The sequence below is a fragment of the Galendromus occidentalis genome, unplaced genomic scaffold (assembly GCF_000255335.2).
Source record: "Galendromus occidentalis unplaced genomic scaffold, Mocc_1.1 scf7180000077442, whole genome shotgun sequence".
Classification (NCBI taxonomy): Eukaryota; Metazoa; Arthropoda; class Arachnida; order Mesostigmata; family Phytoseiidae; genus Galendromus; species Galendromus occidentalis.
Window position 1 is genome coordinate 1,222,431 of NW_003805430.1, and position 21,344 is coordinate 1,243,774.

The 21,344-nt window shown below is 53.6% G+C and overlaps 4 protein-coding genes across 4 annotated transcripts; 2 read left to right on the forward strand and 2 right to left on the reverse strand.

Annotated features, from left to right (window-relative positions):
• Window positions 1-2,320: 2,320 nt before the first annotated feature.
• Window positions 2,321-9,449, forward strand: Col4a1 (Collagen type IV alpha 1). The gene is given in 18 exon segments (XM_029111484.1): window positions 2,321-2,324; window positions 2,549-2,701; window positions 2,776-3,050; window positions 3,146-3,397; window positions 3,519-3,746; window positions 3,828-4,248; window positions 4,347-4,615; window positions 4,710-4,907; window positions 5,021-5,216; window positions 5,380-5,694; window positions 5,774-6,276; window positions 6,320-6,769; window positions 6,857-7,208; window positions 7,332-7,586; window positions 7,671-7,994; window positions 8,099-8,335; window positions 8,413-8,592; window positions 8,707-9,449. Coding segments are annotated over 18 exon segments (5,196 nt in total). The 3' UTR covers window positions 9,291-9,449.
• Window positions 9,450-9,756: 307 nt separating this feature from the next.
• Window positions 9,757-12,622, reverse strand: LOC100902883 (uncharacterized). The gene is made up of 5 exons (XM_003743288.2): window positions 12,512-12,622; window positions 12,099-12,144; window positions 11,477-11,585; window positions 11,164-11,352; window positions 9,757-11,050 (listed from the first exon to the last, which is right to left on the reverse strand). The coding sequence occupies exons 1-5, from the start codon at window positions 12,544-12,546 to the stop codon at window positions 10,755-10,757; spliced, it is 675 nt and encodes a 224-aa protein (XP_003743336.1). The 5' UTR covers window positions 12,547-12,622; the 3' UTR covers window positions 9,757-10,754.
• A 1,350-nt stretch (window positions 12,623-13,972) lies between these two features.
• LOC100903033 (pescadillo homolog) lies at window positions 13,973-16,652 on the forward strand. The gene is made up of 7 exons (XM_003743289.2): window positions 13,973-14,143; window positions 14,456-14,535; window positions 14,632-14,722; window positions 14,820-14,983; window positions 15,120-15,642; window positions 15,749-15,996; window positions 16,114-16,652. Exons 1-7 carry the CDS (start codon window positions 14,123-14,125, stop codon window positions 16,613-16,615), a joined length of 1,629 nt encoding a protein of 542 aa, XP_003743337.1. The 5' UTR covers window positions 13,973-14,122; the 3' UTR covers window positions 16,616-16,652.
• Window positions 16,653-16,837: 185 nt separating this feature from the next.
• LOC100902270 (G patch domain-containing protein 1) lies at window positions 16,838-20,756 on the reverse strand. Its single transcript, XM_029111485.1, has 10 exons — window positions 20,584-20,756; window positions 20,120-20,328; window positions 19,872-20,029; window positions 19,685-19,790; window positions 19,416-19,575; window positions 19,156-19,317; window positions 18,787-18,993; window positions 18,406-18,687; window positions 18,107-18,303; window positions 16,838-17,965 (listed from the first exon to the last, which is right to left on the reverse strand). The coding sequence occupies exons 1-10, from the start codon at window positions 20,630-20,632 to the stop codon at window positions 16,838-16,840; spliced, it is 2,658 nt and encodes an 885-aa protein (XP_028967318.1). The 5' UTR covers window positions 20,633-20,756.
• Between the last annotated feature and the right edge of the window lie 588 nt (window positions 20,757-21,344).

Sequence of the window (21,344 nt, forward strand, 5' to 3'; positions counted from 1 at the left end):
GTTCCCGAGTGGTCTTCTGAGCTCCGTGCCGAGGCGGAGCATCTTGACGGCGGCGGCAATCTGTGCGAGTGCAAGACATTCCCGCCGTAGATAGAAACACCGGCAGATCTCGTCATTCCGTTCAGGATGAGGGAAGGAAGACACGGGAGGCATCGCTGGAAGGCCCCCGACTTCAGCATTTTCCTAATTCTGATAGCTTCTTGTTGCATAAGTGAACTCGGAGCAGCTGACGAGGTGAGTCCGGCGCTTTCCTGCGTCCTTATCACTCAGTAAAATGGGGCAAGGGATCGAAGGCTGGGTTATCGAATCGAAGCTCGCCAATTCATTTTGAGGCTTTGATTCCTCATGCTATTCCATGAGATCTCACGGGACAGTCCATCTTCAAAGCGGCTCCTGCTCACGACTCCAGTCGGCCCGTCGAGTCAACCCGTCCCGGGAATGTGCGGAAGCAGTCAGGTTACAGCAGAAGTTTTCTCGTCGAGCTCGCCGGTTGGATGATTCCGGATTAAGAAATCAATTTTTTGCCCCCACTTCTTCTTGGGGCTTGAAGGTCGCCCCGGCTAGAGGCTTCTTCAAGAGCTTGCGAATACACGCCAATCAATTCAATAATCATAGACTCGAGTTCATGAGGCCGATCAGATTCGATAATCTTGTGGGAAGGATAGAAATCCATGCATCCTTCTGGCCTTGAGATTCCCTCAGTCCCGAAGCCGAAGACATGCGGGAGTGGTCCAGTCCCTCCGCCTAGTCCAAGAGGGACGCAAACTTCCGCAGTCATGAGTCGAATGAGATCGCATGAGACAGGCTTCCGGAATCACTGCTCTGGAGGTGGTGTCCCTCACCTGGCGATGGCGCTGCCTATCGATAGAGCTCGGGCAGTGGGCTCGAAGGACTCAGACGCTAGTGTGTCCAGTGATTCTCTCCGAAACCTGCACCTCCAGATCTCGCCTGCCCCTCCTCTCCCATTTCCCCCCGTCAGAGCGAACATTGCGTGCGTGTCGTAAGATCCGCGCCCCGGAAAAGTCATATGACACTTCGCAGACATTGTTGACGGAGCGTTTTGTTGATTATTGCTCTGTGAGATTTATTAGAACATCCGCGATTGTCAGGATCGCGTCTCACGGAGAGTGGCTCAGCGTGAAAACACTGCTCCAGTCGGGGGCCCCGGGGAAACCTGAAACGACGCGCGATGAGAGATCTAAAGACGAGGTCAGTGACAGCATTATCGGTTGGACGGACTGCGGACGGTTTTGCTCGATATGACTCGCTGCGGCCTTTCAAACCCATGTTGGACTGTCGGAGCTCTTCCGCCTGAGAGAATTCGACGTCGAGCAGATGTTTCGGAGCTGAGCCAATTTCTGCAAGATATCGGAGCCTCCTCACGAGTTCCGCTCAGTTCGTCGCGATCCCTAACCCCCTCTTTCTCTTCTGGATCTCGTATTGGGATCGTCCCGGCGCATGGAGTGGGAAGCCCCCGAAAGGTCCTTCGGGAACGCATGCATTTCCCCTGAAATCTCTCCTGCTGTCGCACGACTTCCGACGAAGTTTCGAACCGAAAACTACTCCCTCCGTAAAGCGTCCGTCTCTCCGGCCGGCCCATAAGCATTCGACGTCCCATTGCTTTTCCTCGGGCTTGATGCATTCAATTCCCCTCTCCCCCCCCCCCACCCTGCGGTCCCTCATTCGATCGGTCGACGGACCTCTCGACTCCTGATCGGTCGCTCGGTCCGACCTCGAGTATCGAGGAAGAAGACACGATAGAATCTATTCGAAATCGCCGCTGTCGCTCCCTAATGATTTCGGTAATGAAAACCTGGTACTACTTATCTATGTGGGCCATAGAGCGATGAAAGAATTGTAACAATGTCCACCTGGCTCCACGTTTTGTTCGAAGCGGCTCTTATCAGTCGCTGAGTGATAAGTCGTATCTTCTCGGATGGAAACGAATGATAGAACATCAAAGCAGCGCAGTGCAGAGTGCACAGATGTACTTTGTCCGGACAGAAATGATTCAGCCAAACGAAATCAGAAACCAAACGGGTATTCTCCTTCATTCTTGGAAATCGACCCGTACATCGTTCCACCTGATCAAGGGCGCGCCTTCTGACGTCAGCGGCGAGTAACTCGACTTCTACGATTTCAGCGCTATGGAACCTATGGATACTATACGGAAGCATACGGTGTCGGGTCACAGAGTTCTTCGAACAATCGTCTCCCAAGCGGCCGACCTTACTGCAGAGACTGTTCCCCCGCGTCCCAGAAATGCGTCGGGGAGAGGGGCCCGCCCGGCGCTCAAGGAATGAAGGGTTTCCCTGGCAGCATGGGTTAGTAGAAAAAAATCCACGACGCCTTCCTTCAATGAAATAAAAAAAAGTCGCTCGTCTGCATCCTTTCCGTGAGGAAAATGTGCGTGGACCGGAGGGATCAATCGCGAGCGTGATGCTCATAGATTGGAAAACGAAAATCCTAGGCCGTGGCAGATAAAATATAAATGAAAACACATCTCTTATGAGGGCGAGTGAGTCACCCTAAGTAATTTGCCACTTAGGACTGCGCGGCGAGCCTGGTGATGAGGGTCCCCGCGGTGACAAAGGCGAAGCTGGCTTGCCGGGAGCTCCTGGACCAAAAGGTGAACGCGGAGACCTAGGCCCTCGAGGAATACCGGGAATCGCTGGAGAACCAGGACATCCAGGAGCACCAGGTAAGCTACGCCGATTTGTCCCGAATATTAAAATCTACTCCCTCGCTCTTTGCTGACGCATGAACTCCTGTCAGGTCAGGCTGGCAAAACGGGTATTCAGGGTAGCCCAGGCTGCAAAGGGACCGATGGGGCAGCCGGCAGGCCCGGTTTCCCAGGAGCTCGTGGAGCTGACGGCGCGCCAGGTTTCCCGGGACCTCCGGGTCCAAAGGGTGAACCCGCGTTCGGTAGGGACGGCGAGAAAGGTGAACAAGGCTATCCAGGAGAAGTTGGCTCGCCCGGAAGTCCCGGAAATCCCGGGAGAGAAGGACTGCCCGGCGTTCCCGGCATTCCCGGACCTCCTGGAACAGACGTGAGTGATCTTCCTTTTATGAAGATTACAACTTGAGCGGATGAATATCAATAATTTTCGGGAATTACTCATCAGTTCGGAATCGGGTTTCGCAGGGCTCCCCGGGTATGCCTGGAGAAATTGGACCTCCAGGTTTCTCAGCTTCAGGACCGAAGGGGGACAAGGGCAATAAAGGAGAAGAAGGCGTCAAAGGAGAAGCTGCCCTATGTCCCGATGATAGACGGCTCATCGTCAAGGATGGAGACCCACCCCAGAAAGTCGTGTACGGCGATAAAGGAGATAAGGGAATCAAAGGAGAAACTGGTTTCTGTACTGTCGCGGGTCCTCCGGGTGCACCTGGAGTTCCGGTACGCATTGTGATCGAATTGAGATTGCCCGCTGTCTCCGACGTACATCGCACGGTGTCGACTCGTTGACCCCGCCCCTTCCTTTCCGAATCGATACGCGGACGGATGATACTCATTTCAGGGTCAAGCCGGTGCGTCCGGCGAAAGAGGTGACAAGGGATCTCCGGGACCGATGGGCAGACCGGGCGTGCCCGGTTTCCCGGGCCAGCCTGGTCTGAGCGGTTTCAAGGGCGACATGGGCTCGAGCGGTAGGCCTGGACGCCCTGGGGAGCCAGGGATTCCTGGTGACATGGGACCCCCCGGATCGCCTGGTTTGCAAGGAGATACGGGACCGCCCGGATCCCCCGCCGTGAGTTCGAGCGAACAAGGGAAATAATAAATTTTTTGGGATGGTCGGCTCCCATGGAATATGTCCGTGGAATCTTTTCAGACATTCGGTGGCTCAACCGTGGGCCCGCCCGGAGACAAAGGTGACAAAGGCGTACCAGGTCCCATGGGTCCAGTGGGAGCGAAGGGCGATAGAGGCGATCAAGGCTTCCCAGGTCCACCGGGATACCCAGGGAAAGACGGTGATCCGGGAAACCCTGGAGCTGATGGACATCCTGGAATACCCGGAGACAAGGGTGAAATGGGTCTGCAAGGCATTCCGGGCTCCCCCGGAATGCCGGGCATCCAGGGTACAGCCGGTACGCCAGGACCGAAAGGAGATCGTGGATTGGATGGACGATCTTTCCCTGGGGAGCCAGGCACGGCGGGTCTCCCGGGTAAAGATGGTCCGCCCGGTCAGCCAGGCTATCCGGGTCCCAAGGGTCTGCCAGGAACTCCGGGTGATTCTCAAGAGGGGAGACCAGGTCAGTGGCTGGAATGTCGAGGAATGTTTGCCGTCTCTCCCGCTCGCCCCCCTCTCCGGTCGCTGAGTGACCGTATTTTGAGGTGATTTGCTTTGAAGGCGAACCCGGAATCGCTGGCTTCCCGGGACTGAAAGGACAAGAAGGCAGGCCAGGCCATCCGGGCTTGCCCGGCCTTCCTGGGGACAAGGGGGATTCCGGAGGTGTCTGCAATGCATGCTTCCCTGGACTGCCCGGTCCGAAAGGTCTGCCCGGTCGTATGGGTATCGATGGGGAGAAAGGAGACAAAGGCTACAGCGGCATGCCAGGATTACCTTGCGAGAGAGGATTGGATGGAACTCCTGGTGACCGCGGTCCACCCGGTGACGTGGTACGATGCAGCCCTTCAGGGCGATATGGCCTATACCCTTCGAGATCATATTCGGAATAGAGTCATACGTTCATGTCCTCCCTCGATTATTCAGGGTCCGGACGGTTTGATGGGTCTGCCAGGACCCAAGGGCGACAAGGGAAATGATTTCTTCTACGAGGGACCAGCCGAGAAGGGATTCCCAGGACCGCCTGGTGCCCCTGGAGCCCCAGGTATCGAGGGCGCTCCCGGCGCCGAGGGACCTCCAGGGAGCCCTGGTCAGTCTGGACCGCCTGGATATGCCGGTTACGACGTAAGTTGTTTAGGAAGGAGTGTATGTTTAATCATTTGAGCAGAGCCTGTCCACAACAGACCGCAGCTCCGATTCGGCTTGGGAATACCCTTGTAATTCCGCTCTCGATCCAGGGCTTGCCGGGTCCGATCGGCTCTCCTGGCCTGCAAGGTGAGCCCGGTAGTCCCGGAGATCCCGGTTTTCCGGGACCGCCTGGCTATGGCGAGCGAGGCAGGCCCGGACCAGGAGGTGTTGAGGGACTCCCAGGACTTCCAGGAGACAAGGGCGAGAAAGGAGAGCCCGGTCCTCCAGCTCCATCAGACATCAAATGTAAGCTATTGCTCGGTCCAAACCGACAGGGGGAAGGCGATCCGAGAACCCATCATCTTGGTGGGTCTCTCGGATACTTATATGAATCACCGATGAAAATCAGCTCTTCTGAAGAACAGAGCTGCCTTCTGATCGATCCATGCGGATTCCGTTCCATTCTCAGACAAGGAGAGAGGACTGACTGGGCCGCCCGGAGATAAGGGACCGAAAGGCGAGTCTGGACTCACCGGACTGCGAGGAGAACGCGGTCGTCCCGGAAGGGATGGCTTGCCCGGGATCGATGGCGCACAGGGCGATATCGGTTTCCCGGGTACTCCAGGACCCCGAGGTCCACCTGGTCCCTTGGGTCCACCGGGGATTATGGGCCCTGAAGGAGCCCCAGGCTTACCGGGACCTCCGGGTCAAAAAGGAGACCAAGGAAAAGTCGGTCCACAGGGTCCATATGGGATACCCGGTGATCCCGGTGTTGGTTTACCGGGTGAGAAACTCAGAACGTATCTGTATTGGTCGCTCAATTTCTCCGCAGGCTTTCGAGTAACTCGTTGCGCTATTCCCAGGACCGTCGGGTTCTCCGGGACCAATGGGGCCCCGTGGGGAGCCTGGTGCGCCCGGGAGGCCTGGGGCTGATGGACCGTCCGGCTTCAACGGCTTGCCTGGTCCGGCAGGTCCTCCGGGAGACTTGGGTCCCCCGGGTCTTCCGGGCTTCCAGGGCGAAAAAGGAGAGCCGGCTTTAGAAGGAACGCCCGGCCCCAAGGGAGATGCAGGTTTCCCCGGTCGCGACGGAGCCCCCGGTGATCCCGGCGTGAATTGCTCTCCGGGTTTCCCTGGGAACGAGGGTCCGGTAGGGGATACAGGGCCGCCCGGGGCTCCCGGATCGGCGGGGCTCCCAGGAGAACCTGGTCTGGACGGTTTGGAAGGTCCTCGCGGATTCGAGGGTCCTCCTGGTATTCGCGGAGAGAAAGGACTTCCGGGTTACAGCGGTGAGTTCAAGCACCCCACTCTGTATGTATAGAGCAGCGGTCGCTGGAGGGTCTGTGGCGTTGTAGGATTATCTGATTTAAAAAAAACAACAATAATCATCGTCGCTCTTTACAATCGCCTCTCCGACTCAACCAGGACCTCCCGGACCTCCTGGATCACCGGGATATCGTGGAGCCGACGGTCGACCGGGCCTACCCGGACCTCCCGGAGAGAAGGGTAATGAAGGTCCTATCGGATTCCCCGGACTCGCCGGATACCCTGGGCTGAAGGGAGACAGAGGGCTCCCAGGATTTAATGGAGCGAAAGGTGAACCGGGTGCAGCTTCCGCCAAGGGGGAGAAGGGATCGGCAGGTCTACCGGGGCGTAATGGACTGGATGGTCCTCCCGGACCTCAGGGACCAGCCGGGGATCCGGGACCTAAAGGAGACAAGGGTATACCAGGCTTCGGACAGCCAGGAGAACAGGGCCCGGAGGGCTTACCTGGGCCACCTGGTCCTCCCGGAGGAGATGGGCTTCCCGGCGTCCCTGGGCGTGACGGACCTCCGGGACCGCCCGGACCAATCGGCATAAAGGTAGAGTATCCTCACTTTTCCCCTATGAGGGAGCCCGAAAGCACGACCCACGGTACCCGAATCCTCAATGCTCACCTTGCTCCAAAGGGCGACATGGGCATGCCAGGAGACAATGGTGATCCCGGATTACCTGGAATCGATGGGCCGCCAGGGCCTCAAGGGTACTACGGGCTACCAGGACAGAAAGGTGACCCTGGAGCGGATGGAAGGGACGGGGTGAAGGGTTCGCCGGGACGGGACGGCATCCAAGGTGAGCCGGGCCCTCCGGGATACTTAGGAGATTCTGGAGCCCCAGGAGTACCCGGCAGAGAAGGACTACCCGGTGCCGATGGACCCCCTGGGCCGATGGGTCCGATGGGACCCGAGGGCAGGGTGGGTCTGACAGGATCGGACGGTCTGAAAGGGCAGAAAGGTGACCCAGGACGCGTGGGTGCCCCAGGTTAGCTACGCGTTCAATGATGCTTATTTTCAGTTTATCATCCTCGTGACGCTTCATTGAACTCGAGTCCCCCCCCCCTATCCGCGACCTCTACGCTCAACTCCAGAATTTTCTCCCACGCAGGACAGACAGGCTTACCCGGTCTGCCAGGTCAAACCGGGACTCAGGGAGAGCCCGGCGTCGAAGGACCCAGCGGGAACGATGGTCCGCCCGGCGAGCCAGGTCAACCAGGATGGGCCGTCCAAGGTGTGAAAGGAGACCGCGGAGATCCAGGCCCTCCTGGGGAAGCAGGCGCTCGCGGCTACACAGGACAGAAGGGAGATCCAGGCAGGGATGGCTTTGACGGTCCAAAAGGCGAGGCCGGTCGCCCAGGCGAAGGTAGGCGCGGTTCTGTGAGATGGCTTTCCGGGATCAGATCTACGCCGAGTGGACATCCTGCGATGGCTCTCGATTTCCTTCCAGGAAACATCCCCGGACCTCCTGGACAGGACGGAATACCAGGTCTTCCTGGAGACAAAGGGGACGAAGGCTCCAAGGGAGACCCAGGCAGCCCCGGATCCGTAGGACAGAAGGGTGAACCAGGATTCGGCGTGGAGGGAGCGCCCGGACTGCCAGGCGAGAAGGGCTATCCAGGATACCCGGGCGAAATAGGCTTGCCCGGCCTACCCGGTGACAAAGGTGATCAAGGACCCAGCGGACCGCCCGGAAGTCCCGGCTTGCACGGAGAACGCGGACCGAAAGGAGATGCAGGAGATCCTGGACCACATGGGCTGCCCGGATTCCAAGGTCAGGTCAAGACCCATGGAATCGATCTCAAGTGGAACGAGATGATTCGGATGATGCGTCTCGGTCGGAGGAGTACGTCGGTAATGATCCAAATTATCAAACAGGTCCCCAGGGCCCGCCTGGAGCCCCGGCTCGAGCGAACCCAGGCACTTCATACCCTGGACCGCCCGGCGAGCCCGGCATGCGTGGTTATCCTGGCTTGCCCGGAGCTCTCGGACCCCCCGGCGAACCGGGCATCAGGGGCGAAAAAGGAGAACCGGCCTTGATCGGAATGCCCGGCAGGAGCGGACCTCCCGGAGCGCCAGGACAGCCTGGTGGTCCCGGTCCGAGAGGATGGCCAGGTTATACGAGCTCCATTTCTCCGGGTATCGCGTGGATGTCTCCTTAGGATATTTCTTGTGAATGCTCTCCATTGCAGGTATCGACGGACCGCCAGGCATGGTGGGACCTCCCGGACCACCGGGCGAGGCATCCTGGACAGCACTCGAAGAACAAGTCGGATCGACGCTGGTCATACATTCTCAATCGAAAGAGATCCCAAAATGCCCCAACCGGTGGTTCAAACTCTGGGAAGGATACTCGCTTCTCTTCTTTGAAGGTGCGTGTGCGGATCCTTCACGATTCGGGCCCTCATTTATGCCCTCCGTCAGGATTAAGTCCTGAAGCGTGCCGTTTCCGAGAATGCGTCCTGAATACCCTTGGCTTCCCTCAGGAAACGGTAATCCGAACAGCCAAGACCTCGGCCAGCCGGGATCGTGTCTTCAACGATTCAACACAATGCCCTTCATGTTCTGCGAGAACACGGATTCATGCAACTACGCTGCCCGGAACGATCGCTCATACTGGCTGAACACAATGCTCCCGTATAAGACGCGGCCATTCAGCGGAGACGAAATCGAGGACTACGTCTCCCGATGTGTCGTTTGTGAGGTTCCGAACTACACGTTCGCAATCCACAGCCAGTCGAGTGAAGTTCCCAAATGTCCCACGGGCTACACCAGCCTTTGGCAAGGATTTTCATGGGCTATGCACACGGGTGCTGGAGCTCGGGGTGGGGGACAGTCACTTTCGTCTTCGGGATCGTGTCTCGAGCACTTCGTCACCGTACCATTCATCGAGTGCAACGGGGCCCGAGGCAGCTGCAGCCATTTCGCCAACAAACTCGGTTTCTGGCTAGCTCACGTGGATCCTTCCTCCATGTTCCAAACACCAACGAGCATGACCGCGGAGCAGAACAGTCACGGCCCACTGTCGAAATATGTTTCGAGATGCTCGGTCTGCATGAAAAACATATGAGCAGCGTGGGATCAATTGAATTCTACTGCGTTCTCGTCGAAGGGGTGAAAATTGTGTGTAAATGAAGTTTCTTGCTTGAACGGTGACGAATCCGTTCACCCTTCAGACCAGAAGCTAGATATCGGTCGTCTCTCCCTGCGTGGAAGTTGTATGTAAAAGGTTGGCATGATGGTGAATAAATTCAAAATAACACGAATGAGAGAAGTCCTCAGCTTCCGCGCCTCTCCCGAGTGGAGTACCGCGCAGCCGTCGATGCTGAATCTGGCTCACGAGCTCTCGTGAGATTTCGCCTGGAGCTTCAGAGCCCAGAAGCAAAAGGTGAAAGAATGAAAACAGAGCGCCTCTAAATTAGTCGTATTTACTTTCATGTTCATCCATGCTTGATAAATGGGTTGCCACGTTCCGAGGTACATTTATCCAAATACTGCTTTACAAGGGAAGAAGACCGCTTCATTACCGAGTATATAGATGATCTGGCGACTAGCTCATAGCACAACATTTTACATATGCTCCATCGATTACACGGCGCGGCATACCTCTCCCTGAGAGTTCCCAGGACTCCGCCGCGACAAAGCAGCTTGGAGTCAGTCATCTGGCCGAGCATTTCGAATGCTAAAAAATGCATTGTATTATGAGTCAAATCCGAAGAGCCGACAGGAGCTCACAAGTCGGAATTTCTATCACCTCACCGTCTCCAATCGACTCATGCACCTCTGTCATTTTGTCTCCTCTCTAGAAAGAAGTGGAATGTGGCCAACTCACATGACAGTACAAAATACAGTAGTCTTTCTCTCTCTGTCACGCCTCCTCTCTCTCAAATATAAATCTCTCACGTTCGGCACGATCGCCATGGTGAAAAAATATTGCATAATCAGAAAATACATATATCTCTCCGCAGCTTCTACGGATCGCTGCTCGTAGGGAATTCTTTGATACCTAGGGTTCGATGGGCGGGGCACACTGCTCAACCTCTTGTGTACAATTCTTATAAATGTTCGACATACACAGGTTTCGGAAGAGCAACGAATTTAAGAAGTAGAAATGTGATGCCGCCGGGGTCGAAGAATTTCGAGGATTGTGAGGGTTCTGTATGATGCGTAGATAATCTATCCCCGACTTGAAGACCCGGAATATTTTCCGATTTATCTTCAAGTTCACGATTCACACTCGATATGATGATATCACTTCGTACGGTTTGGCACAAGCACTCTCCCGACCGGACGCATTGCCCACTCGTACGGCAGTCGCTCGCTCGGTCGGTCCAGGTACCCAAACTTGAGCACTTCAGAATTCAATACTTATCTTGCATTGTTTTGGTTCTAGATGAGCCCTTTGTCACAAGTTATGTGTCTGGGGGGCCACGAGGGGGCTCGACGAGAGATCTCGTTCGTAGGCATCGGGCGTCGGAAAACTCGGACAGCCGTCAGAGCATCACCGGAGGCGAAGTTTGCTTTCGGAGGAGGTTCACAAACTAGCCATGCTATCGAGAGATTCGAAAGGTGGGAGAGATTTATCTTCGTGTTCGGTTTCTTTCAACGCTTTCTCAGTCATTTTGTCGATTTCTGCTATCAACTGCTCCGTATCGAAATCCACTCGCAGAGACTGGAAAGTGTAGGGGTCAGCGAAATCCTCATCCCATTCGAGGTCGTTCGATAGTGACGAATGCCGACTTCTATGCGATGTCACAGAATTCAAACTCATCCTCTCATGATGCTCCGTAGACGGTCTTCTCTGAGATACGTCGCAGGTTCTCGGTAAGACTGCAAATCCAAAACGACGAGAGTGAGGTCGGAATGATGTTTGCCCGATGATCGGGATGATAAAAATATAGATGTGAATTGAATCGAACATTTCCGAGATAACTTCCGAGTACCTCCGTCGTTCTCCCACTCGAGGTCAATCGACGAGTGCGAGCCTGAAGCAATGGCTTCTTTCGAATTTATGCGTAGATTATTATTCGAAGCCCGTTCGTTCGCTGGTTCATCGGCAGGTACGGCCCATACGTCGGGACTTTCGTGCGGCCATAATTCTCGACCGTCCACGACTGGATTGTATAATTCACCTGGGAAAGCAACGTTCGAGTGAGGACACTTCGAAAGTTATAGCACCGAAGCATAGTCGGCGGATCAAGCTGTCGAGGATCGATGAATTCCGCCGATCAATCCAGTGTTACGTAAAGAACTCACGATCTCTGCCTTCCTCCTGACCGAGATTCGAGTAAGGATTCGTCGAACCGATTACGAACTTCGGTCTCCGTTGAAGCCATTTCGGGATATATCTCCATATTCTATTGGGCTGCAAATGAAAGTTAAACTCAATCAGCAGATAGACTCATGTCCTGCTGAATCGGTCACCTCGCGCATCTACTCTAGTCCGATGGGACAGCATCTGCCAGGGAAGCAGATTCGACTAGGCACCGCTCAACGAGGAAGAACTGAGAATCCGATCTCATGAAGAAACGATTCCACCCAAAATCGAGCCCACAGCTTAATTGAACGGGATACGAAAACATATCGAAAAATCCAGTCAATTCTCCGAAGGGACTGCGGCGATGATAGTCCGATAAATAGAGGGTGAATGTCTCGAATCACGGTGCGTGAAAAGACCCGACCCGACCTAAAGAAAACTTCTCGAAGAACAACCGCTCTCGAGGAGATCCATGGTCAAGAGCTCTCTTACCTCATCCTCCACCATTAGTGTGAACTGCAGCATGTTTTGAAATTATTCAATTGGTTATTCCGACTCAAGCTTGAATGAAACTCGATCACACTCTGCAAAACAAATGCAACGAACCGCTCTAACGCTCACCTCAGCCAAGGATGTAGCTTCGTAGCAAGAATCTTCATCGGTCATTCTGGAAATGAGAAACAAATTATTCCATCTACCCCCGATCAGCAAACCTCCGCGGGAGAAGTCACTCGAAACCTGTTAGAACAGAACTTGTCGGAAGTTGCGAGTGTATATTCCATTGAAGTCCTCCATTGTAACATAAGTCTCCCTGGAGTCTCCCTCCGTCAGGAGCGTCCCCCAGAGAACTAGAGAAGTACTCTGCAGGCGACTCTGACTTAACGTCACAGTGTTATCCCTGTGCTACCAGCGACCAGTACAGCTGTCAGGAACGACGGTGGGGTTTAGAAGTTTCGAGGACCCCTATAAGGCGACTATTTTTGCATTCAGGAATGAATGAGGAGAAAGACAGCACTGAGACGCTCGTCACCTACCGTCGGTGAGTATTCCGCCCGAAGCAAATCCCCATGCTTATTCGTGGAGACTAAATCTAACTTATTTTAAGCATATCACAACACAGTTTGGGCTCCCCTCTGGCTCTTCCTCTGAGAGGAACAGCTCTTGTCGACTTTGAAAACAAACCGTCGTAGTCACTAGATGCCCGCGGAGACCGAAGGCTACGCCCGGGGCTAAGAGCTTCTGTTAGTGGCAGTAACGGGCGGCGATGAGCGCGGGTTGAGAATCAGCTCTGACCCAGCAGGGACTTCCGGAAAACTAATGATGGACAGATACGAGAGACGTTCGATATCCTTGAAAGACTATCGGAATCCCGATGCGGCTGGAGCCGTTTTGAATCGAACCACACTCATCGGAGGGACTCATTGTACATACGGCGGGATGATGAGTGATGAGGGACATTCTTGAATTTGAGGTCAGATTAGGGCACTCAGGATGAATTGGATACGGGAGTCCATCGAAAGTCACAGCGATTCGTTCCAGTGACACGGCTGGTTTGATGAGGGTCTCCCGAACCCAGAAATATCCCTGGGATAGCACTCCTGGGCGATTCCCTATTCTTAATTAATTTCCATAGCCAAACTCCTGCAGGCCGTCCTGTGAAGAGGTCGGAAATCAGAAGCATGCAACCGGTCGGAACACCGCTCGGTCGGTGCTATGATCACGTCAGATACGGGCCTATCGCGCGCCACGTTCAACCCCAACGATGGCACGATATGCTCCCACCCCGATTTGTTCCAGCAGTCGGTGGATTCTCCTATCCTGAAGCACGCCCCGAGCTTCCGGGAGGGATAAGGGAGGTAATCAAAGTGAAAGAGCACAAGAATTCCGGCCAATCCCTATCGTGAGTAGTTCTCTGTCTCTATGGCAAAGGCTCATTGGAAAAACTTCCCCGGGGCTCTCGAGGGGAGATCCGGGGTACGAGAAGCTCCTGCAATCGCAAAGGCAGGTCTCGTGGCCCTTGGTGGGCGAATGATCAGAGAAGTTCCTGATCCTGAAATACAGTCGATTATTATCGGATGCTTCAATCCTCTCCACAATCGGCAGCGGTTGGAAATATCCATGCTGAAACGCTAATTGGATCAGATTGGTCGGTCATCGAATATGACGTCGTCCTTCGAGGAGCTCGTCTGTCGTCTCCGTCGGCGAAGCGATTCCCCTTGTATCGGATTTCTGCGTCCCGAAACTCTTCAAGGGATGTGCCGATGGCGTCGGCGGGAATAATCTCTCAATTCATTATTCCTCCGAAGTTGTGCTCTCTGGGATGAGTCGAAGGTACTTGTCATCGTAGTCCCAAGGAACATCGAGCACAACCGCAGAATCAATCTCCGCTCAATGAAGAATGAATAACCTTAATGGCCGAGGCGCATCCCTTCAACTCTCGACATCGAAGTGCCGCTCGAATTCCTTCCCTTTCCTATCCCACACAGGACACCCACTCCGCGTGGTGCTTCCGATCTTAGAGCAACACGTGCTATTGGAGTGGTGCGCTTTCGAGCTCTGTTCGATTCTGTATATTGTTTGATTGTCTCTCACGATTATAGTCGGGTGACTTGGGACAATTGTGATAGAGCGAGGTCTCCCTAATCATGGGAATTCAGAAACGCAAGGTACAGTCATGCGTCGGACCGCGGTATACTGTTGGTGAAGATTCGAAGCATCATGTTTTCGATTTCTAGATTCAGCCTTCGATCGAAGTTTTGAAATTGTACCGGCATCGGCATGAATGGATAGAGTTCACATCGAGGGAGTTCTTTCTATCTCGATGAAATCGGTGCAACGATCGGGTGGCGAGACTTCAGACTCAGTCTGCGGCTCTGACCAAGACTTGTTCTCGGTCGTGTCTCAAGCCTCCCGCCAGCCCATGAAAGACCGAGGCTTCGAATCCTCATGATCTCTAACGCGAAACTTCCCAATCACAGGGAACCGCGGGAGCTGCCACAGCTTTCGTGTCCCGAGGCAAGGCGATCAAGAAACTCCAGCTCTCACTCAAAGACTTCAGGTACGGAACAAATAATTTTCCGCTCTCTTGCTCTTGAGCTCCCGATTCCGATCTGTCGTCGAGATGTCGTGTAACTGACTGTCTGAATTGTGTCAGACGGCTATGCATCCTCAAAGGAATATATCCAGTGGAGCCGAGGAACAAGAACAAGGCGGGGGGACAATTGAAAACCTACTACCTGGCAAAGGTGAATTTCACTTCATACCTATGCGAAAGGAACGATACGTTTTGAATACCGAAGGGAGCGGGGCCGTCATGATCGCCTTCTTTTTTGACATCTTCAGGACATCAGATTCCTCGCTCACGAGCCGATCATCACCAAGTTCCGCGCGATGAAAATTTTCGCCAAAAAGCTGCGAAGGGCGATTGACAAACGGATGAAAGAAAAAGAACAGACCGTTCGTAATAATGAGCCCACCTACAGACTCGACCACATTGTGAAAGAAAGGTAATCTCTGGGGGTTGGCCGATGCCGGACGACAAATGCTTAATTAATAATCGGGATGAACCCTGCTCGATACTTATATCGTGCCCCAGCTCGGGTGCTTCCCGCACTGATCCAATCTTCTCGACGACTCCTCCAGATATCCAACTTTCATCGATGCTATTCGCGACTTGGACGATGCCTTGTCAATGTGTTTCCTGTTCGCAACTCTACCGAAGTCTGGCCTCTATAAATCTGAAATTCTCCAATTGTGCCGCAAATTGAGCGTCGAATTCATGAACTACGTCGTTGAATCGCGATCACTGATGAAGTGCTTCATCTCCATCAAAGGCTTCTACTATCAGGCGAATATCCAGGGTCAAACTGTAACCTGGGTAGTCCCGCACGGCTTCCCTCAGACAGGCGACGATGTCGACGCGAGGATTATGACTACATTCACGGAATTTTACGTGACGCTGCTGGGCTTCATCAACTACAAATTGTATACCAATTCGAACCTTGTCTACCCTCCTAAATTGGCTATCGAGAAAGTAAACGCCCGAGACGAGGAGCTCTGTGATGGCGAGGACGCCAAGGACGACTATCTGGAAACGCTGACTACTGCACTGAAAACCGTAGTGAAAGATATGGACGAAGATGCTCAAATCGACAACTTCGACGATGTGGGTATATTCGCACAGATGTTTGCGCCTTCGAGGTCTTTCCCTCATGAGGGACCCTCACCTCGATAAGGAGCGCTCACTCATTTTTTCTCATCCCGAATTGCAGGTCGACGCGCTCGGTGTTCACCAGTCTGCCGAAGCCGATCGCTGTTTCCGGAACCTCTTCAGTAAACTCAAGGTATTCCTCAACCGAGAAGTTCCACGAGAGCCCTTCACCTTCGTCCTCCGTTGTTTCGGCGCTCAGGTTTCGTGGGACGCATATGTTTTCCCGGGCGCGGCGTTCGACGAGAAGGACACATCGATCACCCATCACATCGTTGACCGACCAGTTTTGAGCCACAAAGTCATCAACAGGTTTGTGTCTTTCCGGAGAATATTTCGAGAGTCTTGAAAATGCGGTGATACCCCACCCCGCGATTCATCTACGGTTTACTTTGTGAGATCGATTCAAAGCCCTGCATTCATTCTCAGGTACTACGTCCAGCCTCAGTGGGTTTTCGACTGCGTGAACGCGCGTCGTCTGCTTCCTGTGGAGGAGTACTTCCCTGGGGTTGAATTGCCCCCTCACTTGTCGCCGTTCGTCGAACGGAAAGAGGGCGCCTATGAACCGCTGAGCAAGGAAGAAATGACTCGAAGGATCGAGGAAGAGAATGAAGACAGGGACGCAGATCAGGTCGAGCGACAACCCCCCGCCAAGAAAGCGAAGAAAGAAGTGAACGAGGGTCCGAGTCCCAAGAAGATGTCAGTGAAGAAAGGAAAACCAGTTAAAGTAGACATCGATCGAGCCGAGAAGATGATGTCGGCTGAAGAGAAGAAGTTGGCGGTTATGATGATCCCTAAGAAGGATAAGAGATTGTTCGACTCTATCAACAAGAAGAAAAAGATGGAGAAGCGAGACGTCAATCGTCTCGTCAAGAAACGCGAAGAGATAATCCAGATGAAGAGAAAGAACCTGAAATCGGGCTCTCGATGAGCATAGTCTCTCGGTGGAGGGACTCCGTTCTTGAATAAATGATGACCGGGGGGAACAAGAGTCTTATGAGTTTTTGAATTGGAAATACGGAGACTTCTGGCGATCGATGCTCGAGTCGAGAGCTTCCCACACATCTCTCGAAACAAGAGAGCTTTTCTTGTTGTTTATGTACACATTCATATTTCGAGTGCGATAATTCTGACCGCATGAGGCGCTGCCCGCTCAAGGTGATGGCCGGAAGTTCTTCAGCCTGGAACGTGAAATACAGTCTGTCAGTTTCGCCTTATCGATTATTCGATATGATAATGTATAATTATAGACATGTGAGGCTCTGTTCGAGCTTTTCGTGGGAAATTCTCCAATCTTGGAAACTAACTTTTTCTTCGAGCGTTCTTCAAGCCGTCCTTCGTCAGCGCAGTCGATAGAATCCTCCGACGAAGAGTACCTCGCTCCAAGTTTCCGTTTTTCCTTCTTGTTCTTTTTCCGACGCTTCTTTCCCGCGGGACTCCCTTCAGAATCTGTCGATTCACCTTCAGACGACTCCGTTGAAGAGTCGTCTCGCTCGCGTTTTTTATGCTTTGATTTCTTCTTCCTCTTCTTCAGCTTGGATTTCTTTGACTTCAAATCCTTCTTCCGCTTCTTCTCCTTAGATTTGTGCTTCTTCTTTACTTTCTTGCTCGGAAACCTATGGACGATCTCGCTCTCCACAGCGAGAATAGGAGGAGGTTTCGGTCCCATCGGTACGAGGGTGTCTTCCTGCTCAGTTGCCTTCGCTTCCGCGGCTTTCGCTATCGGTTTCGGCGGGGGACGCTTATTTAGAAGCGAGAGGTCAATGTTTGCAAATATCCCGGTGTTTTTGCGTTCATTGTCCGCAGTGGAGGGGACGACTTCGGAAGGCTCCGTAATTTTTTCGTCGGTTTCAGCGTCTTGTTTTTCTTCGCTCTCCTCCTCATCATCATCGGAGAATATCATCTTGAAAATATCCATTGTAGGTGGTGTCTTCTCACTCTCCGGTTCTAGAGGCGGAACATCAATGTTGATTCTGGTTACGGAAGTCGGCGTCGTGTTTCTCGTGAAATCGTCGCCCTGCGACGCCGACGGCTTGTCTCTTCCGGCAACAGCCTTGAGGCTGTCGTCTCGCTCCTCGTCCGGATCGGACACCGCCTGATCCAGGAGTAGGCTCGATGCGGGAATGCCAACGAATTCTTGACCCGGGAATGGATCAGGAACGTTGAAACGTTTGCATAGTACTGACGCGGGATGCCAGACGAATTGACTGTGGGTTTGAGATCCGAAATCCTTGAGAGGTTTGATGGGTGGCCCTATGGTCTTCTGGTCGACGGGCACGATCTATCGGTTACCGGGAAAAAATCACATTGGGAACAGTGAGACGAGCCGCTTTTCGGCCAATAATACCGATGGGTGGAGGGAGGCTCTCTGCAAGCCCCCGGAGCGCTCTTGGTAAGTTTTCGTGAAACGAGAAAAACTCACAGTCGCTGCTGGAATGTCGCTCGCCGAAGCCAGTCCCGTCGGGAGGGATGCATGCGGATTGTCCCCTCCCCGACGCTCGAAGCGACTGGTCAGACCGAGTTTCGGCCTGACAATCGCGAGAGCCGCCTCGAAGTCTTTTTTCTCCAGGGCGGCTTCCCACGCCGAGAAGTGCGGCGGTTGGATCGAGACCAGCATCTCTGCGGAAAGCGACTTTAATGATATCTGCCAGGCGCGAATCAAATTCGGCCCCGGAAACGAGTCGGACGGAATTGATCAATGAAAATCAGTAGGACACATACCTCGGTGGCCTTTTTCGGCGAAGGCTATAAAGCGCTCGAAGCGCTCTTGCTTGTTCGGATCCCTTGCAAACGGCCTCAGAGCGGAGATGTCTACGGCCCCTAGCGTCTTGGGATCTTGTTGTTCTTCAGTAGTTCCTTTGTTGCCCGCCGGCGCGGGCTCCTCGGTTGCTGCTACAGATGTCCTGGCAGATTCGTCGGAGACCTTTTTGCGTTCGATCATGGCTTTCTTAGTCGCCTCGATTTTCGCTCGCGCGTCTTCCGAGAGAAAATTGAAGACAGATCCTGCACGGAAGAGATGAGATCAGGATTCGATCGGCATGCGTGGAATTCTTTTCGCGGATTATTCCCCGTCTCCATATGCTCGCAAACACGGAATCTCACCCTCCGGTAGGCCCTGGAAGAGAGCGGCGACTTTTTGCTCCCGACTCATTTCCAACAACTTCGTCTGACTTTCGTCTAGGATCGGTTTGGGTTTCCAGTCGGGAGGGATGACTATGGAGCTTGCGCCGTGCTGAGACGGACCGGCGTGGATCTCGACCGCTAAAAATCCGTCGATTAGGCCTCCGAGCGTCTGTTTTCTCTTTGGTTCTGAAATTATGCGGAATGCTCCTCCTTAGCGGAGTCCGAAATGATCAAGGCTCCGGATGGAACGCCTCAGCGAATAAATCCCTTCCATCGATTAGGCTGTATCCCCTCAGGATGACGAATGAATAAATGTAGTACTCCTCTTGTCGACTCCCGTAATCTCACCGATCATGGGATGCCGCGGCGTCTTCGTTCGGTCTCCTCGTCCGTGATCCACTTCCTCGAAGGCGTACTGCGTCATATCGTCTTTAGCGTAAATGTCCTCGTCGTCCTCCTCAAATGCACCAACGCCGAAAGCCTGACCGCGGATACCGAGTCTGCGTCCACCTAGAGAGGAAATTCGACATGGGATAGTCTCAAGCATCTGTCTTTTCACTTCACGCGGAGTAAATGATGTATATCTTTCTCCAGATGACGTAACTCACCAACTTTGGCTGTGGTTTGGGTCAGACGCTCTCGATCTATTTTTTCACCGAAAAGATCCAGTCTGGTCGCAGGCGTATATCCGAGTCCCCAGACTTTATCGGTTCCTTGTATTTCAGCAAACTCTATGTCATCCGGGGCTACTCCCGTCTCAGCTAGAGCCTGGGAACGGAATCAAACCATGAAAACAGCTCAGAACTTGGAGCCTAGACATTCTGTCCAGCTTGACTCTGAGCTCTCGACAGCATACATGATAGGACGCCTTTCTCACCGATGGCAGTTGAGGGCCGAGTCCAGATTTCAGGCAAACTTTCGGACCGATGCCTTTCCCATCTCTCCAGCCCATGCTTCTCAGTATGAGGACACCGATACTGTCCCTGAAAGGCGAGAGATCATCGTCCAGGAATTCATCTTGATTCTACTCAGCGCTAGTACATATTTGGGAATGCCTCACTAACCGGTCTCCCTTGAGGATCCTCTTCAGAGGGGTCGCCAAGAGCTCTCGTTGGGAACCGAAACCCGCATGGGAAGACGTTGACTGGATTTCTCCCGTCGCCTTCCGCGCCCCATCCTGGAGCTGAAGCCGTTGTGGAGCGAAACCAAGGTCTCCGAGGTCCTGTCCGGAACATTGATGAGTTTGAGTGCCATAAGATTCTTATGGATCCCGAGCAACTACAGAGCTCTCCGGATCAAGTCAAAGAATCACCTCATTGTCCATGTAGTCCTGTGGTTGCTGTCCCGACCTGCTCGCACGATTGGATCTCGACGAAATAAATTGGGAAGGAGCCCATCCTTCTTTTGTGTCGACAGAGTTGAAGTAGCCGGCACTGAAACCTCCAGTGAACGCGCCGTGGAATCTTCGGCGACCCCTCTCGTCTCGAACTGTGTCATCTTTGAACTTCTTCGGTGCCTCGTCTGCGGAAATCTTTTTTATTCCGATCGCCAGCTCTCCAGTCTATCAGTTCTGCGATTCGTGGTTACGATCACAAGTCTTGTATCCGCCTCAAAAAGTCAGGACGCTCCCCGGTCAACCGGTCCCGGAGAGCGGTATGAATCCTTGACCAGATTCTATGGAAGAGATCATGCTCGATGGAGGTCATGCCTGGGTCATCAGGCAAAAACTCTTTCGACTGAAGGAACGTTCCAAATCGATCGCTCTCTCATATTTACCTAAATCGAGTTCCTTGAGAGGATTTCCGTAGTGTGCGTAGTCTGACATGCTGCCTGCCTGTCAGGTCTAGGCAAGACGCACGGCAGCTCAAAAATCAACTCCTTCGTCACATCTTCCGATCTTCTGATAACGTATTCACTTCTTGTGCCGGGCTTTCCGTTTCAGTTCTCCCCCTGCATCGTCCGGATCTGCTGTCGTCTGCTAGACAGCTGATCACCCAATTTGAAATGGCATCGAGCGGGACTTTTTTCGCAGGCTTCGGACAAGGACTCGGGCTTCGGCTGAATAGCGAACAGGGGTGAGGCCAGATTGCTCCACAGCTCCCCTACGACTATTCTCGATTCGAAGTTCGCCGCAGATCTCGGGCTCAATACCCGCCTGCGTCCTGCCATCCTTAAACTGGAATACGAATGCCTCCCATACCCACGATGTCGGAGAGGCTGTCCGCGGAGGGCACAGAATTATTGAACTCTCTCTTATAAAATATCGGGGATGGGGGAAAAACTCGGGTTCCTGGAGATGCCCGTCGGATATCGAGAGGAGACTGAAAATATAAAAAATAATGATAATGATAGGATCGCGGAGCCTCGCATCACGACGCTATGTCGGACAGAGCGTCCAGCATCCTCGAAGCATTGAGCTGCGAGCCACGAGCTCCATTCCATCCACGGGGCCCTGCATGAATCTAGGAGCCCGATCGAGAATAGTCGGTCTGATCCAGGCGCGTCCATACGAGTTTTTTTTTGGGGGGGGGGGGGCG

Bases quoted from the DNA above. Each gene is read 5' to 3' on its own strand.
- LOC100902883 (XM_003743288.2), bottom strand. From the start codon at position 12,546: ATGGGGATTTGCTTCGGGCGGAATACTCACCGACG. The intron at 11,353-11,476 runs GTGAGTTCTTTA...TTGCTTTCCCAG, and splicing joins TCAGGAGGAAGGCAGAGATC to GTGAATTATACAATCCAGTC. The intron at 11,051-11,163 runs GTACTCGGAAGT...TTGGATTTGCAG, and splicing joins CGAGTGGGAGAACGACGGAG to TCTTACCGAGAACCTGCGAC.
- LOC100903033 (XM_003743289.2), top strand. From the start codon at position 14,123: ATGGGAATTCAGAAACGCAAG. The intron at 14,723-14,819 runs GTGAATTTCACT...TGACATCTTCAG, and splicing joins AAACCTACTACCTGGCAAAG to GACATCAGATTCCTCGCTCA. The intron at 15,997-16,113 runs GTTTGTGTCTTT...ATTCATTCTCAG, and splicing joins AGCCACAAAGTCATCAACAG to GTACTACGTCCAGCCTCAGT.
- LOC100902270 (XM_029111485.1), bottom strand. From the start codon at position 20,632: ATGTCAGACTACGCACACTACGGAAATCCTCTCAAGGAACTCGATTTA. The intron at 18,688-18,786 runs GTGAGATTCCGT...TCTTCCGTGCAG, and splicing joins CTTCCAGGGCCTACCGGAGG to GATCTGTCTTCAATTTTCTC. The intron at 18,304-18,405 runs GTATGTGTCCTA...CGCTTTCCGCAG, and splicing joins CGCCGAAAAAGGCCACCGAG to AGATGCTGGTCTCGATCCAA.